This window comes from Diplotaxodon limnothrissa, linkage group LG1 (genome assembly GCF_057381915.1).
Source record: "Diplotaxodon limnothrissa isolate DT_005_m linkage group LG1, D_limnothrissa_male_GT1.1, whole genome shotgun sequence".
Classification (NCBI taxonomy): Eukaryota; Metazoa; Chordata; class Actinopteri; order Cichliformes; family Cichlidae; genus Diplotaxodon; species Diplotaxodon limnothrissa.
Window position 1 is genome coordinate 3,819,718 of NC_140596.1, and position 18,410 is coordinate 3,838,127.

The following is an 18,410-nucleotide window of genomic DNA, read 5'->3' on the forward strand; positions in this document are numbered from 1 at the left end:
CCACATGGTTATTGGTTGAATGTCTCTGTGTTGTATGGGTTGATACTGGTAGGGCATTTCGTTTGTACACACTGTACTGTAGCATGTTGGAGTACCCAGCTGATCATAGGTGAAAACCTTAGGGGCTCGTCTCTCCCTCCTTGGCAAACTATAGGTCCCTCCTCTGTTGCTTTCAGGCAAGCATGGGCGTGGAGATGCTAGAGTGTCATCCATTACCTCTCCACCTACTTGTCCATCTTCCTCTTGATGGTCTTCTTCCTGTGGCCTATTTCCGTCCTGTGTCGCAGGCTCCTCTGTGTACGACATGAGCCTTTCTTCACCCAGTGGTCCATTACCACCGGCCTCTGGTTTCTCCTGGTCATCACCATGCTCTGTGACCCTCTCTGTACTGGGCACTTGAGTCTGTGTTACGGGCCCATAATAATACCCCCATTCCTCCTCGTCATCTTCTACTTCCTGGTTCACCTGTTCTGCGTCTTTTTCCCTCACTCTTCTTTTCTTTTGTTTCGGTGATACTTCTGGTGGCCTTTCCAGGGGTAAGTAATCACATGGCAGCAGCAGGTTGCGGTGCATGATTCTTGACCTTCCCCTCCCTTGCTCTGGTTTCACCTCATACACGGGGAGGCCTTCTGCAACTTGACGGATGACAACATTGATGTCCTGTTCCCAGTGATTACGAAGCTTCCCCGTTCCTCCTCTAGGGGTCAGATTTCGGACAAGAACACGATCGCCAGGGTATAACACAGAGCTTCTCACTTTCCCATCATAATGTTTTTTACTCCTGTCTGCTGACTTCTTTGCATTCTCCCGTGCTATGTCATATGCCTCTTGCATTTCTCGTGTCCATTTCTCCATGTAGGTTCGGTGGTCTGTTTTCCCTGTCTCAGAGGTGAGACCAAATAGCAGATCAATAGGTAACCTTGGGGACCTTCCAAAGAGAAGGTAGAAAGGAGAAAACCCAGTTACCTCACTTCGTGTGCAGTTATAGGCGTAGATAAGCTTGTTCAAGGACTCTTTCCAACTTGTCTTCTGCCTATCAGTAAGTGTCCTCAACATTTGTAGTAACGTCCGGTTGAACCGTTCAACTTGTCCATTCCCTTGTGGGTGGTATGGTGTAGTTCGGGATCCCAATATGCCACAGTTCTTTTTCAGCTGGGCAAAGAGCTGGTTCTCAAATTCGCCACCTTGGTCATGGTGTATCCGTGCTGGCAGTCCAAACTTCAAGGCGTAGTCATTAAAGATGCGATCAGCAACCGTTTTGCCAGACTTGGAGGTGGTGGCATAAGCCTGTGCAAAACGAGTAAAGTGGTCAACAATCACCAAAATATACTCATAACCACCCTTACACTTGTCCAAGTGGAGAAAATCTATTGACACCAGTTCAAACGGCTGTGTGGTAACAATACTGGTGAGCGGTGCCCTCGCTTCTTTACATGGTATCTTTTGTTTCAGGCAAGTGCAGGTCTTTGTCACATAATGTTCAATGTCTCGTTGCATGTAAGGCCAAAAGAATCTATCTCTGATCAATGATGTTGTTCGATCAGTGCCCTGATGACCCATCTCATCATGCAATTCTCTCAGTACAGTTTCTTTGTACTTTTCAGGCAACACAAGCTGTCTCTTGGTTGTGGTTTTTCTGCAAAGAATACCATCTTCATCAATATGAAGTCTTTCCCATTCACGCAGGAGACACTTGCTTTGGGCACTTAGTGTATTAAGTTCATGCCTTGTTGGCTTTTCATTCCTCATTTTGCACTGCATTATTGGGCCAATATTTCCATCATCTTGCTGTGCTTGTTTGACCTCTGTAACCGAAAATTGGTTGTGTGGTTCTTCACTCACTGATGTACACTGGAGACGGGTGAGTATGGGGCAGACCATTGGTGAGTTGAAATCTGGAGTCTCCACAACTTGGGTTATTGCTGCCACACAATCTGAACCCATTTCCTCTGTACACTGTTCCATCATTTCCTCTATCTCAAAAGGCATTCTTGAAAGACTGTCAGCATCCACATTCTCTCTACCTGGGCGATATCGGATGGTGAAATGGAAGTCTGCAAGCTCTGCCACCCATCTATATCCAGTTGCATTTAGCTTGGCACTTGAAAGGATGTAGGTGAGGGGGTTATTGTCAGTGAACACAGTGAAAGTAGGCGCATAATAAAGATAATCTCTGAATTTCTCTGTGACGGCCCACTTCAGTGCGAGAAACTCCAGTTTTCCTGAGTGAAGATGATAGTTTCGTTCAGCTGCAGTCAATGTCCGGGAGCCATAAGCGATCACACGGAGTTTATTATCTTGTTGTTGGTATAGGACTGCTCCGAGGCCTTGGGCTGAGGCATCGGTATGGAGGATGAATGGTTTAGAAAAATCTGGGAACCCGAGGACTGGTGGCTCAACTAGGCAGTCTATTAGTCGTTCCAATATGCGCTGATGTTCTTCAGTCCACACAATTGACTTGTGTGATGGAACCCCTTTACTCTTTCTTGTGACTTGTTTTGTGTTTGTCTGGTTTTGGGATACATTGTTATCTTCCGCTGTGCCCTTCAACAAGCTATACAGTGGACCTGCAATACGGGAGAAGTCCCGTATGTACTGCCTATAGTAACTTAACAAGCCCAAGACAGTTCGCAGCTCTCCCACATTGCTTGGTCTCCTGTCCTTCAAGGCAGTCACTGCATTGGTGTCAGCTGGATCAATTTTGCTACCTTCGGCTGAAACAATTCTCCCTAGATAGCGAACCTCGTGTTTGAATAATTCACATTTACTGGGTTTAAGCTTGATCCCATACTTCCTCAGTAGTTGAAGCACTTTTCTGACATGATTGACATGATCATCAAATGAATGACTGTACACTAGAGTGTCATCAAGGTAGGGTACACAGATGTTGTCTCGCACCTCTTCCAGACACTCTTCCATGCAGCGTTGGAAGGCTGCAGGTGCATTCATCAGCCCGAATGGAATCCTTATCCATTCGTACAGGCCCCATGGTGTCACAAAAGCAGTTAAAGGTCGGCTACCTTCATCCATAAAGCCCTGATGGTAGGCCTTGCCTTGGTCTAACAATGAAAACCATGAGTTGCCGCCAAGACTGTCGAGAATGTCCTGCACTCGAGGGATTGGTTGTCTGTCTGGATGAGTCTTTTTGTTTAGTTCTCTGTAATCTATACAGAGACGTAAGCTGCCGTCCTTCTTTCTCACACAGACAACTGGTGAGGCATAAGATGAGTTGGATTTCGTGACCCATCCTTGTGCAATAAAGTTGTGCAGATACTCTTTCATCTCTTTGTATAGCGGCTTTGGTACCGACAGGTAAGTGCGTGCTACAGGATCCATATCCTTCAATGATATCTTCAGTTTCAACTTGTCGATACATCCAATATCATCATCTGATTTGGAAAAGGAAGAGCATTCCTCACGGAGCATCTTTTGCACCACCCCCCTTTCAGATTCACTCAGGTGCGTAAGGTCAATTGGTGGTTCCCATGAGGTGTCAGGAATTTGCTCGCTCTCTGCATTCACTTGATTCACCAATAATGGGGAGCACTGGTCAGATTTCTCTAAAACTGTCGCTGGGTACACAGCTTGAATTTGCTCTAAGGTGCCCACAACAGTTTTTCCTGACAGCTCAATGTCGTGATCAGTGGGATTTTGCACATCAAGAACAATATAGGGGGGGACCCCCCTTCTGAGTCCTACTAGTGTCTCACAAAACTCCAGACCTTCAGCCCACTGAGGGTTTATGTCAGGCTCAAAGAGAAGTGTAGTGTCTTTCTTCAGCGGGCGGGTCTGCACCTTACAGTCAATCTGAACAGAAGTGTGTTTGGGTACAATGACTTTCTCTTTTGTTGTTCTCACAACAAAATCATGTGATTGTTTAGCAGTCACTAAATCAATAAAGGTTGTGACATTTTCTCTTTTAAGGCAAGGGAAAGCCCCTCTTAATGCCTCGTGCAGCTGCTCAGTTCTTTCAGCATCCATTTGCTCTATAGTACTAGTTTTCAGTATTTGCTCAATGACATTAAAGCCTAGAATGGGCTGCGAAAGACTTCCGCCTTTCATCACTAACATGGGGACTACAAGTTCTTTAGGGTTTGCTCCCTCAGCAGCTAGACCAAAAGTGACTTCAATGAAACCCTTGTAAGGGATGTTTTGACCATTAGCAGCTGAGATTTTTAAATCGTCAGGTGCATCAAGTAACTCAGAAACATCTCTTAATTTCTCATGTGGTAAATACTTCTTTTTCCACTCTTCATTAACAATACACACTTGGGAGCCTGTATCCCATAAGGCTTGAGTTTGGTGGCCTTGTATATAACAGTCAACTATACACTGTTTCCCAACAAGAGCAACAAGATGGGACTGGCTGTCCACCCTTTTGGGGTGAATAACACTTGCCTTTGGGTGCGTGTGCTGATTTACTTGAGGCTGAGAGTGTTTGTTGCATTGTTTTCTGTGTCTGGGCCAGTGCTCAGCTTGGCACATCTTAGAACAATAAGTGCTTTTTTTACAAGCTGCACACCTTCTGAGTCTTTTGAGTTTTCCCAGAACACCACAGTAATAGCAAAGCTGTTGGGACGTTACACTATTATTGGTTACTCCCTGTCCCGTGGGGGCAACCACTGTCCGTTTAAAGGTTGATCTTTGTCTGGTCTAGTTAGTTTCGCCCTGCAACCTGCGAGAAAGTGTTCACTGCTACCACATCGATAGCAATGGTTGCAGTACTCAGTCCCACTTTGCTGGCAGCCAAAGCATTTCCTTAGGCGTGCTCGGTTTACAGCAGGATACTGACGTTGTGGTGCAAACCTCTGTTGATACTGAGCTGTATCACCTCTCCGTCCAGGTCCCACAGGAGGCCAGTAGTTTTGTGGCAGATGCTCAAGATGAGAAAAGGGAACACATTCTGGTGCTGCAAGTGAGGCAGAATACTGTGTTTGTGCTGGACTAGGCTGTTGAATTATTTCTTTGATTTGTGCAACTTCAGCACCAAGATTTTTCAATAATGCCATGTCAGAACGGATTTCTTTAAGTTCATTTAGTAGGTCAGGCTGAGCTTTGCTGATGGATTCAGGTTTTAGGTATTTCCCTTTTTTATCTGCAGGGGTGTCAGACTGAAGTGAATGCACAGTGGTTGGCCGCTGCTGGGAGAGTAACTTCTTTTTATTTTGTCTCTCTGCTTCATTTGCACAGGCAACATTGAGTTTCTCAAGGAGGAGCTCATCACTGGTTGTGGTTTCCTGTAGGTAGGGCTGGAGGTCACTCTTAATGTTATCATTTTGCAGGCCTGTCAGAACTGTATGAAGGAACATGCTCTGTACAAGCACAGGGTCATATCTTAAGCCAGATTCAGCTTCTTGCGATGCAAACAGAATTTTCTGTCTTAAGTCTAGGGCACGGATTAAGAAAGTTTGTGGGGTTTCTTTAATGCTTTGGACCTCTGACGTGAGTTGTTTGTAAAGTTCTGTTGCCCCTCGTTCTTGGTAGTGGGACCTTAGAATCCTCCTCAGGGTAGGCAACGTAAGGTTGGTTTTGCCCTCTAGGTAGCTACGCAATTGTAAGCCTGGTGCTATTGCCCTAATTACTGCATCAACTATTTCTATTTCAGGGACTCCTTTGCTGATGCCTTGTTCAATCTGATGAGCTAGGCTGGAGAAAGTTAGTTTATCCTTTTGGCCAGGCTCACCAATCTGACCTGCTATTTTGAATTCTCTGCCCCACGGTAGTGTCAGAAAAGGTGGAGGGGTTTGTTTAGCACTATTGTCCCCCACACTCATCGACAGTTTGGCTGTACTAGGTTGCTTCGCCTTGTTCTGTCGTGATAATGCAAGAGCCAACTGAAGCGCCTCTATTTCCTTTATCAGTTGTTCTTCTTCTGAGGCCTCACCAACCTGTTCCTGCACCTCATCTGTCTGGTTAGTATCTGAGGTTTTGTGTCCCGATGTACCGTTCTGAGCAGCCTGTTGCAACTCAAAAATTTTATCTTTCAAAAACAGTAGCTCAGACATTCCCTCATCTTCAAGCTCACCCAGCTCCTCTCTTTCTAAGTGCTGTATTATATAGGAAATGAGAGAGGAACGACTTTTACCCGATACCCTTTCGAGTTTTGAACCAGCAATATTTAGGAAATCACAAACTTCGATCAAAATGTCTCTTGTCACTGTATACAATGTACCAGCAACTTCTAACTTCAGGTCCTCTAGCCCTGAAGACTCCATTTCAGTCTGTGGCTTGTGGAAAAGATTAGTGTGATGTAAGACCTCTTTGCAGAAGAGTCAGTGCAGCTTCCCTGGCACCAGTAGTTAACCTCAGGTTGCATGCAGGTCCCTCTGCGTAACTGTCGAAACCAGCACACTGTATCTCCCACCGTGGTATTTGATGTGAGGGGTTGAATGATGACTGGGGCGTCTATCTGGGACAGCGGGCCCTCATCACATCCATCCCAGCGGTGCCTCCAAAATGTTACACCCTGAAAAGGGGCTGAAAAGGGGATAAGTCAATGACGACGCTCAGACACGATGCTTCTCCTTCAGCAGCTTCATTGCGAATGATTCAGAAATATAAACATACATACAAAAGTATTAAACATCTTAACAACGATGTACAGTCTCTGTTAGTTGTAAGACAATATATCTCAAGACTGTTTTCTTTCCTTTTCTATAAGTTACAGATTAAATTGAATGTAAGAATTTACAAAAACAGCTTATGAATCAATAAACAAACTTAGACCATTAAACTGAAATGTACAGAAAATAAACAAAATATTCATATAAAAACACTAATAGGCATTTGTCTCTTCATACAAAATAAACATGTTCTTCGTCCAGATCAAATGCAAAATGCACACAATGTATGTTTCATACACAGTCTGGCACGATAATGCTTCATGCTAGCCACCAACAGAGCGCTTAGCTTAGCTTGCTGCTTATAGCTTATCCTAACATCACAGTTAACACAGGTCATCTAAGTATTCCTAGTAACCTCTTGGTACATTTGGAAACACGGTCAGTACAACTCAACATACATATTTGTAAAGTCCAACAGCAGAATTGCACAATTATTACCTGAAAAGGGGATAAGTCAATGACGACGCTCAGACACGATGCTTCTCCTTCAGCAGCTTCATTGCGAATGAGGCATCGTGGCCAGAGCTCCCCCTTCCGGCAACAGCAGGCATAACTAATCAATCATGATCACTAAATCACATGGATTATTTCCCAGGCTCGACAAGTAGATCACAGATTGAATGTTACACAGGTTGTAGTCACATTAAGGATTATTATCCGGTTGAACATAGTCATGAACTCTTTTAACTATTTTAGCCTGTGTTACATTACGTCTCTTAATGGGACTTCTTTTACCCTTGTTTATACATTTACATATTTGAAATAAATTGAATAATATATTGGGTAACTTTTAACCACAACTTTTTACTCCATTATGGACTTCAACAAATAATCAATCTATCACAATTACACGTGTTTACACACATGTAAGTCGTCCAGAACAGCAAACTGATGAAACTCCTGCTTCTATATAGGTGCTTACACTTGTTGGTGATCAGTTAATCATGTGCACTTGATCAGCAGCACCTGGCTTCCTATGGTAGAAGGAAGGGTGCACTTGCTTTTTCACATGACCGCATGTCTCCTTTTTACCTTAGAAATTCTCCAAAGCACTCTGTGTTTGCCTCTCTGTCACTGGCAGCAGTGATGCTGCCTTTCAGCCACTCGCCCGTCATTACGTGCAGCTTTGACACAGAGAGGAAGGGGCCAGACTGCAAAGAGTATTTACTCAGAAATCTGTCATCATAACTTCATTAAATCTTATTTTCAGCCAGTGTATTGAGCAGCTGCTAAAACCTGCCAAAGGCTCAACAGAGTGTTTTTCTTGTTTTATGTTTACACTTTATCCAGCCTTTAATTTCAATTAAAGCATAAAAATCTGCATGCAGCATTGTTATATGATCATTATGACCTCTGACCTTTGACCTGCAGCTGTGGGAAACTGCAGGAGCCTGCATAAGCGCCCTGCCGTAGGACCAACCCTCCCTCTCTCTCCCCCTCTTTCTCTGTTTTATTGCCCTCCCCTGATGTTGGACAGGATGTCGCCAAGGCGACGGGGTAAACAGATGATAACAAGCCCTTAGCTCTTCAGAACTCATTTGAATGCTGCCACCGCTGCTGAGGGCCAGAAGAGGGAGAGCAGAGGCAGACGGAGGGGACTGAAGACAGACAGGTAGGAAACTGCAGGAGACACATGCAATTAAAAAAAGAGAGAAATCGTGGAATTTAAGAAAAAAGTTTTAGAGAATAAGACTCAAAGATTGGGTGTGGTGCAGATGTCAGAAGTGCAAAGCAAAGAAGAAGAATGGAAAAATTAAGAAGAACAAAAAAGTAGAAGTTGATGTGTTTAATATAAACAGAAGGACAGTTTTCAGATAAATTTTTAAAATCTTCACGCAGTCAGTGCTGGAACAACTTTTTAGTTTTATTCCAGAAACTTTTTCTGCACTGATTGAAGATCAGAGTCGGTTTAATTTCAGACATGCACAGAGAGCAGAATGTTTGGAGTCTGCACAGCTGGAAGCTTCAGTGATTCATCTGCTGTGTCTTCAATAATGCTGCCACTTATCAACTTAAAATGTCTGAAAGAAATAGCCATGAAGCGTTCTCGCCAAACAAATATTCAGATCTCACAAAAAACAGCAAACAGCAGGATCCTTCACACCAGACAAGATGTTTGATTACAATTTGCTAAAAATTGCTGGCTTAAAAAGTACAAAATTAGAAAAGCGATGTGTGCATGGGATCTGCTACTGAACACAAACTTGCAGGGATTTAAAGTGCAGCCACATGCTGTCATGTTTTATGAATTTTAAAAGTGTGGACAGTCGGTAATCTGTTTATTTGTCTTTGCATAGTGACACACACACACACACATGCACACACACTGACTGGCACGCCCATACACTTTACACAGTCTGTGTGGCCCCATGACTAAAACGCACTCAAACTGAAGGAGAGCTGCTGCTAGAAACAGAGCGTGTGAGCCTAGCTGAGCTTTGTTTTTAACACTGAGACAGGACTGAAGTTCCTACTATTGATTAACAATCAAGTTTTCAATATCTGTCTGTGCGTCTCAAAGCAAAAACATAAAGGAGCAGTGAAGTGTCAGAACCCAGCCTTTTTTCCTGGGTTTCACCCAGGTGCAGCTTTTCCTACCTGCCTGCTGATAATTGTGCATAGAATATTTGTTTTTTCAGGAAACCCAGGAATTACAAGTGCAAGTGATAGGCAGATGCTTTAGGCAGTAAGCTACAGTCAGGATGCTTTTGTAACAGGCTGTTGGTCACTATGGGCAGAATAAAGACGGCGAGATGTGGGCAGCCCAGTCTATCGATGGTTAAGGAAAAAAAAAAAGTAATTTTCACACATAAATATTGGACAATTTCACAAGAATTAGTTCAGGAGAGTGTCTGAAGTTCCCCTTTCTCACATGGAGCACCCAACAAGTGCTAGCATGAAGCTAACAACGTTCTCACTACAAGAAGTCCTTTTGCAAATCTTACGTCACGCTGACTCTTTACCACTGTTCCACTGTTTAATGTCCCATATAACTGCGTTGAATGTTTGTGTCGGGTGGTATCGTAAAAAGTTCCCAGCTGCAGTGCATGTTTTAAATTAGCGCTGCAAATTTTGATCTGAATTTATGTTTTTGTGTTTTTCATTATTTCTGTCAACGATAATGCTCAAGAAACACAATGAGGATGAGAAAAAAACTGCTACGCTTCAAACTGTTAGTCTACCTTTGCACAGGGAGGTTTCGCTTGCCGTTTCTGCCAGATGTGATGTCACAACTGCTGGCGTACCATTTTTTTGGTGCCATTTCGGCTTGTTGTGCACCACCCAGATTTTAACTTTAACCTTACTGTTTCATCTTTGTTTTATTCCTCCAAGTAAGCAGGGAATTTTTCTGAGCAACGATACGTGTTTCTTAGGAAAAGACTACAGTGAGTTAAGTTCAAGTACGCTGACGTTAACGTTTATGTAAGCAGTGACCTTGGTTTTAACCTCGGGGCTGCAGCGATCTCCCATGTCACCTTCCTCTTATTTCTAGAATTTCTAGAATCGCATGTACCATGATACATCCGATTAATATTTGGTTATAGTCTCCTTTGTCTCTAACGCTCCTGCATTTCTCCTCAACCTCTGTGCTCCTGTTTTAACAGTTATTCATAGATTTGAATGTTTTAACATGTGATCGTTAAATGTCAGTCTCTGTTGGGATTAGTTGGCTTGGGAATGGTTTGTATCAGAGTGAATCATTCTACCACAATAACAGCTCAAACTTGACTGAACTCAGAACAGTCTTAACTTGTTGATGAGACCAGATTAAATCCTGCTTTGATCTGTCTTCAGTTTTAACTGCCGTGATTGTGGGATTTGGGTTCAGAGATGACCGACTTTCAGTCTTGCACCTGAACACATCTGATAGATGTTAGACAGTACCTGCCTTGCTGTGAGCTAATCCAGAGTCTGACTCCTTGCAATTAAACTATCGGTTGATTTTTAAATGTGTGATTTTGTGCGATATTTTCTGTTTTCTAAAGAAGCGATACAAATCGCTGCTCATCACAAGAGGTCAGTCCCTGAAGATTGTTACAAGAGCCAATTGAATGCAGAGATGCTTCTTATGTTGAGACGTCTAAAAAGAGACTGCAGCGGAGTTGCACTGATCACTCTTCCTAAAAACAAAAAGCAGGTTTAATGAATCAGCTTCCAAATAGAAGAGATTGCTTCACATTAAAACTGCAGCTGCCTCCACTGCCTGGAATCTGACACCTACACACCAGTTTTAATGCACAGATGCACTTACACCTTTCACACACTGTGTGTGCGTGCGTGTGTGCGTGTGTGTGTGTGTGTGTGTGTGTGTGTGTGTGTGTGTGTGTGTAAGCAGGGCTCATATTAACTATCTGTACTATAACTTCAGCCGCTATGGCCTGCAGCAGCTCTGATTCAGAGTTGTGCAAGTGGAATTTTCACCAGAAGCAGCATGACAAGGAGACACAAGTGTATTTGGACAGAGATGCAGCCAGTTCTGTTTCCATGAAACCCACTGTTTGGGATTGCATCAATGTGTGTGTGTGTGTGTGTGTAGTCGCACAAGCCTGAGAAACCACAGTGAGGTCACGTCTCACACCCTACACACACACACACACACACATATTCTGTGGGCACATGCACACTTCTGCTGGAGCTGCAAAATGATCAAAATGATCTTCATGTCCAAAACACCTACACACAGAAGCAACAACTTCTAGCTGCTACTGGCACAGCAGAAGGTTTCCCAAAGGGAAAACTAAGCATTGTTTCCAAGAACCATTCAGAAAGAGGAGCTTTGCACAGAGAGGAGGAAATATCCACTCTGGTTTATTTTACAAAGTGCTGTGCACGACATATTGACCTTCAGGAAATAACAGGATAGAATCTGTAATGAAGCTGTGCCAGAAACTGCAGTTCCTCTAATGGCCACCGGAGGGTGACTTCAAAAGCGAATCAATCTCCACAGACGCTCATACATGAAAAAACATAATGGCAGCCTGATCTGGGTGTGGTTGCTCTGACTCCGCCGACACAGTCACCTGTTCTCTTGGCCCATCTGAACCACTAAACTGGATCTGTCAACCACAACTGTGATGTTGGTAACTGTTGAAGCATTTTAATTAGAATTATCTGACAGTGTGTGTGGCTCCAGGTGACTACAGGTGAATAAACTAAATGAACAGCTGTAATACATATGGCTTTGATTTATAAACTCAAAATGCTCTCATAAATCCTGTAGGGGGAGGAGATTACCTTCACACACGATCTCCAGTGTTGTCCTCTGCTTAATTTTATTGTAGATTATCTTTTCATCATGGCGGAGAGTGCAGACATGGAGCAGCTCCTCACAGCTTTCAGGAAGTTTGCAGTCCATGGAGACACAAAGGCAACAGGCAAGGATCTAACCGGGAAGAACTGGGCCAAACTGTGCAAAGACTGCAAGATCACTGACGGCAAGAACGTCACCGGCACTGACGTGGACATCGTCTTCTCCAAAGTCAAGTGAGTGTTCACATCAGCGCCAGTGTCAAAAGACTGCATAAAATGCAGTTCCTCTAATGTCCACTTGAGGCAGGCTCCAAAAGTGAGAGTCCCATTTTATAATCCCCAGCCTCACAGTAGAAATGAACTGGTTAACTGTCATCATTAAAATGTGCAGCCTGGAACAGAAAGCAAATTTTTCCCAGCTTTATAACCAAGTTTGTGACCATCGGCTGATGAACTAGCGTCTCATCTTAACATGGCCAAATCTACGGAAGAGGATTAGGGCCACTGGGAAAAAAATAATAATTCTGACTTTAATCTCAGAATTCTGACTTTTTTCTCAGAATTCTGACTTTAGTCTCAGAATTCTGACTTTTTTCTCAGAATTCTGACTTTTTTCTCAGAATTCTGAGAAAAAAGTCAGAATTCTGATTTTTTTCTTCCAGTGGCCCTAATCCTCTTCCGCCCTAATCCTCTTCCGTACAAATCTCTCTCCAGAAACTCAAAAGGATTACAGAGGTGACTTTACACAACACCCTGCTGGTGACATGTGCGTTTTGAGTACTGGAGATATTTTACTGTGGTATTTGAAGACCTGCTGGTCCACACTGAATTTGAGGAAAATTGAGTACCATTATGCTGATGAAACAGCAGTGCTCCACTGTCAAGGTAGCTGTCACATTTTTATTGCATATGCACATTTAATGTGGATGATGGGGAGCTCAGTGTTTGGTGCAAACCTTGAAGGGCTTTGTGCTCGGACACGCTACAGATCATGGCTAATCTGGAAACGCCCTTTTAGAAGCGCCGTTCAAGCCTTGCTTGTAATGTGGGACAACAGTGCGTGCAGGGAGTGAATGTGTCCTGCTCTTTAACAAAGGTGGGGCGATTATTCGAACTTATATTTGTAAAACCACCTCCCTTAAAGTCTTTTGTTGCCATATTGTATGGAAACACGTGCATAAATCTTACCTCTGAAAGACTTTTTGCTCCGTATTTAGTTTTTAAGTCAGTGTCTCCTCCACACGCCCTGATAAAACTGCAGCACTTTAGTCTATATTCGAACACAAATGTAGCACATAATTAGTTCAGGCAGAGCGCTGAAGTCATACTCCGAAAACTGATGAGTGTCATCCATCACATGGGTGTAACATGGATGGGACTGGCGGATAAAGACAGTCGTGGAACTACATTATAAAACTTAGTAACAATAGTACATCATTGTTTTGGGGGACAAAATGTTAAGCACTGGATGAAATGATTGATGTCAAGTATTTCTTTAGAAACAATAACATACACCGGGGGACCAAGAAAATAATGGAAATGTTTAGGGACCCGTTTTGAACTATGCCAAAGATTTAGACCTGCAATAAGAAGACTTTTTGCTGTGTTCCTGGGATGGACGTTTTTGAGGAATTGCAGTGCGGTGTATCGAAGGGGCAGCTGTTGTTTGTTTTCTGTAGTTTTGTTGCTCTACTTTTAGTTACTTGAGTTCTTGTTGAATTCCCAGTCACCACAATTACTCTGACAGTTGTGCCTGTGTTCAGCTTCCCAAACTTTTCTCGATGAAACAAAATATCTGTTTAATAATTTAAAAACAGCTAAAAGACATTTTCCAACCAAAAGAATTAATAGTACAGTTTAGACTCTGAACTCTTCCATGTCTGTGTTCCTTTTGTGTATTTCTGTACAGACAGAAGACGTCTCGGGTCATCAACTACGAGGAGTTTCAGAAAGCTCTGGAAGAGCTGGCTCCAAAGAGGTTCAAAGGTCAAAGCAAAGAGGAGGCACTGCAGTCTATCCACAAGCTGGTGGAAGGCCGAGAGCCTACCAACGTTGGTGTGACGGTGAGACAAGATGCTTGTGTGCCTGTTGTTTTAAAGCTCTAAATCCCACAATAAAGATGCTCAACAGTAAAACAGGAAATTGTGATTCTATGCTATGTATATTTTGTGAAATGCATCATTTTTCTTTTTGTGCATATGTGTAAAAACAAAAGCAATGAGTCTCCAAAAGAAAAGACTTAAAGGTAAGTGATAATGTAGTTATATGGATTAAACCACACTGTCATACTAAGCCACACCCATACTTATATATAATAGTCCCCTCCATGAATCGCCACCTTACCGTGGTGGGGGGGTTTGTGTGCCCAAGTGATCCCAGGAGCTATGTTGTCCGGGGCAGTTTGCCCCTGGTAGGGTCTCCCAAGGCAAACTGGTCCTGGGTGAGGGGCCAGACTAAGTGCGATTCAAAACGTCTAAGATTGGATTCATTAAGGACTGAGGACCAGGGATACCAGGACTCCACCCTGGAGCTACACCTGGGGTAGGGCCTCATTTGAGAGGGCAGTAGATAACACAGTGTATTTAAAGTAATGATAAAAAACATCAAGGGGCGAGTGAAGTCGGAAGTTTTATGCAGATGATGCATAAAACTGCATCATCTGCATAGAAACGAATTTTTCTGATCAGTTTAGTCGATTTCCCAGCTCCACACTCTGAGCTACAGTTTGGACAGAAGAGTGTCTGTCTGTGAAAAACAGCAGCATAATCATGAAAACATGATTAGACGAGTATGATTATGTGCTGCTCATATTTATATTTAGCTCAGCGTTTAATCACCTCAGGCTCATCTTCTCAGTTTTCAGCTGTAGAAAAACAAGTCCTGAGCTGCTCCACAAACAAGCGTCTTACTCTGCTCTAATATTTCAGAGCCATGGCTCAATCACAGCTGGTTCATCCATCAGATCACAACTGCACACATCAAAGAGCTCTTATTTTATAATGATGAGGTCCTCAGAGCCTGAGCCAGCAAGAGAGGCAGTCTGGATCCTCTCCAGATCATTAAACGCTCTTCAGTCATCAGAGCAGATACAGTCAACACTAACCTGACTGAAATGCATGCATTACAGATGACAATCCATGAGTAAAAAACACGATCAAGTTACAAGCTTTTGTGTTCATGAAGGAATCAGCGTTATATTATCTATCATATGTCTGTTATCGATTCAAAGTTTTAAAGTTTTCATGGATTAAAGCAGAACTTCATAGTAAGAAGTTCTTGGTGGCTATCTGTGGAGTTACAAATGACACTGCATGTCATTTAAACTTTACCTATCAGCAGTACAATATGGGACTGTTGGTGAAATCCATTGTTTTCCTGAGGTGAAAAAGAACTGTTTCATATCCAGATCTACCCATTCACTCACTATTGGTTCTCACACTGATTTGATAACTACACGACTGTAAAAGGCTAAGGAGCAGGCACCTCTTGCTACTTGCTAATCAAGTGGGAATGGTGCTAAATACATGTGACTTTAAAAACTATCAGATGCTTTATTTAAATGTCCATATTCTTTAAACTTTGGTTTCTACTACCCTTCCTGTTTGCCTTGTTTTGCCTGCTCTGACATTGGGCCTTTTTTTCATTCGCTTAGTTTCCAGTTACTCTATCTTATCCTCATTTCAGCTACCTGAAGAAAACTAATGAAGAAAGCAGACATATTATTCTTGTTGTGGTTTTGCAGTGGAGTCTTCATTTGATGCCCTGGGGCAGAGAGGATTGCATAATGAAGGTGCAGTTTACAGGGACTCAGTGCAGTTAAATGCAGAGGGCTCCGTGTTATCTAAAATGCTGTGCAATGATCAGAATCATAGCTTAAAGCAAACAACAATTTTAATTCCACTTTAAACTAAACGTGAATCAGTAAGAGTTGCTTTCTAAGTGGCGTTTGCGTGTTGCACCCATGGTCGTACAGAAAACATAGAAGTTATGAAAAATAGTTGTAGCCACTGTGATATCACTTGTTGACTTCATGATTTTGCATTTTGATGATTTTTGGAATCACACGTTATCATCAGTGAGTTAAAAAGCAGACGAATAAAACACAACAAGCCAGAATATTTATTGTGTCATCTATTAAAATGCTCTAAAAGGCTCCAACGCCCAAACACACGATCAATAAATAATGTTTAGTGACCTGAAGTAGTGGATGGTTTATGTTAGAGGCTGTAAACATGCTTTGTAATGTTGGATATGTTAACATGGAACTCTAGAAGGGCCAACCTCATTGTGGCCTCAAGTGGTCATTAGAGGAACAGCAGTTTGTGACGCTTCTGCATTGTCTTCATTTTTCCCCTCTTGTTAAAAAAACAGAGACGCGTCCTGAAGCAGGGAAGATATTTTTTCTTTTACTGACTTTAATCTAATTTTTCTACTTCCATCAGAAAGTGGCAAAGACAGCAGCGGTGGACCGTCTGACCGACACGTCCCGTTACACTGGATCACACAAGGAGCGCTTTGATGACAGCGGCAAGGGCAAAGGTCGCGAGGGTCGTGAGGAGATTGTGGAGAACACGGGCTACGTGGGAGCGTACAAGAATGCCGGGACGTATGACACGAAGGTGAAAGCTGAGAAATGAGTGAGCTGGAGGCCGCGCCCCCTGCTGGGAGCTGACTGGAAGCACAGCTCCCCAACAGCACTTAGTCTGGACCAAACCTTGAACTTTGACCCTTCTATGTCTGTGTGGATGCCTGTGTGTTTGCACTGGACAGAGCTTTTGTTCATTCTGATTTGCAGATAAAGATGTGGATCTGACAGAGGTGAGGTATTGGCCTCATATCAACTCATCAGCGCCCCCCTTAGGCTGAAATATTCATCACACATCTGGACTTCTTGTTCATTCTCACTCAGAGCAAGGAGGTGGGTGATGTAATCAGTACCTGCTCTGCTCAGTGATGGTAATCCAGTCTGCAGTGTTCAGTGTTCAGCTCAGTAATAATGAGCTGTTTCTCTGACCTGGCTTCTCCTATTGTGCTTTCAACCCTGTCCAGAGCCTCATTCATGTGATTCAGATTCTTTCATTCTCCCTATGAAGGCACCGGTGCTGCTGCTAATCTGATTATCTCTATAGTTTTTATTTGGTTACACAGAAGCAGACTTAAAAACAGGAAACAGCTTCTGCATTTTCTGGAAGTCATTTTAAATCTAATGATACACGTTTAAGTTTGTTGACTAAATTCCATCTCTGAGGATAACTGCACACACTTTGCTTCCCTTTGAGTCAGTAGCGCCCCCATGGGGAGGCTTTTGTATTTGTCCAGCTGAATGTCCACTTCTCTTACGAGTCCACTCATGATACTATGCTATCACAATAAGTCACCTGTGATAATGATGGTATCACGATACAGCAACTCGTGATATTTGACACAATGTGCAACAATCAACGATGCAGAGAAAAATGTATTTATTCTCTGCTTTCATCTTTAATAACACAATAACACAATAATTCGCTGTCCACACTGTTCTGGTTCACTGCAGTTTAGGGAACGTCCCTGCTCCCTCTTCCATTTCCATGAGGAGTCATGAAATGCTGATTCCAGGAATCCATTTAGCACACCTGCATGTTTGAATAAAAATCTCAGTATGTGCAGCTGGTGTACCAATAGCATCACAGGAGGAAGCAATAAAATATCAGGACTGAAGAAGCTTCTTGGATGAGAAGTGAGACGTCTTCACAAAACTTAAAGGAGTCCAATCGCTTTATTCCCAACCTCCTTAGACTCTCTATATCGCATTATTGAGACTTCACTCCTCTGCTGTTAGCCTGAATAACTATAGTGACGGCTTCATTGCTCACCTCCTTCTATGAGGTTCATGTGTCTGAATGGGGCTGTAATTTGTGTGTAAAGTCGTTTAGCAAATTAAATTCTCACTGCCCATTACAAAAAAAGGTGTTGACTTATGAATACTTATAGTATATATATATATAGTATATTCAATCTCCTGCAAAAAAGAAAGTCAAACAAACCAAAAAGCTCAATCATCTCTGGATCCACATCAGATTAAGATCAAACTGTTTCTGCAGCGCTGAGGCTTCTGAAGCCATGTTTGCATTTTTTTAAATCTTTTTTTGTTATATATAAGTTTTCAGCCTGATTTTTCTTCTGCAAAACAAATATTTTGCATCTTCCCCAAGAGCTTTACGTGTTAATTATTGTTGTTGATGCAGTGTAAGTAACTTTAGTGAACAAATAAAAGCTTTAAAATGGTTTTCTTGTTTCTTGTTTTTTTTGTCCCAAAAGGCATTTGCAGGTCAGTTTTATTTAAAGTAATGAGAGAAGACAGTCAGGGGGATGAGGAATAAAGATTTTTGCTGCAAGAGTTCAGCTTTTGCATTCTTTTATTTACATTTTACAAGCCGTCCAAACTTGTTTGGGAACAGGTTTTGAAAATCCTAAGGCTTCCTTGTCTGCATGATGCTGGGGCTAGAATACAAATACATTTCACGTATTTGTAGTTTATAATATACAAATAAGCCC

General features: G+C 42.6%; 1 protein-coding gene across 1 annotated transcript; it reads left to right on the forward strand.

The window, feature by feature from the left end:
• The first annotated feature begins 8,172 nt into the window (after positions 1 to 8,172).
• tppp3 (tubulin polymerization-promoting protein family member 3) lies at positions 8,173 to 18,095 on the forward strand. The gene is made up of 4 exons (XM_085351405.1): positions 8,173 to 8,235; positions 11,906 to 12,107; positions 13,783 to 13,936; positions 16,316 to 18,095. The coding sequence occupies exons 2-4, from the start codon at positions 11,920 to 11,922 to the stop codon at positions 16,508 to 16,510; spliced, it is 537 nt and encodes a 178-aa protein (XP_085207531.1). The 5' UTR covers positions 8,173 to 8,235; positions 11,906 to 11,919; the 3' UTR covers positions 16,511 to 18,095.
• Positions 18,096 to 18,410: the final 315 nt, after the last annotated feature.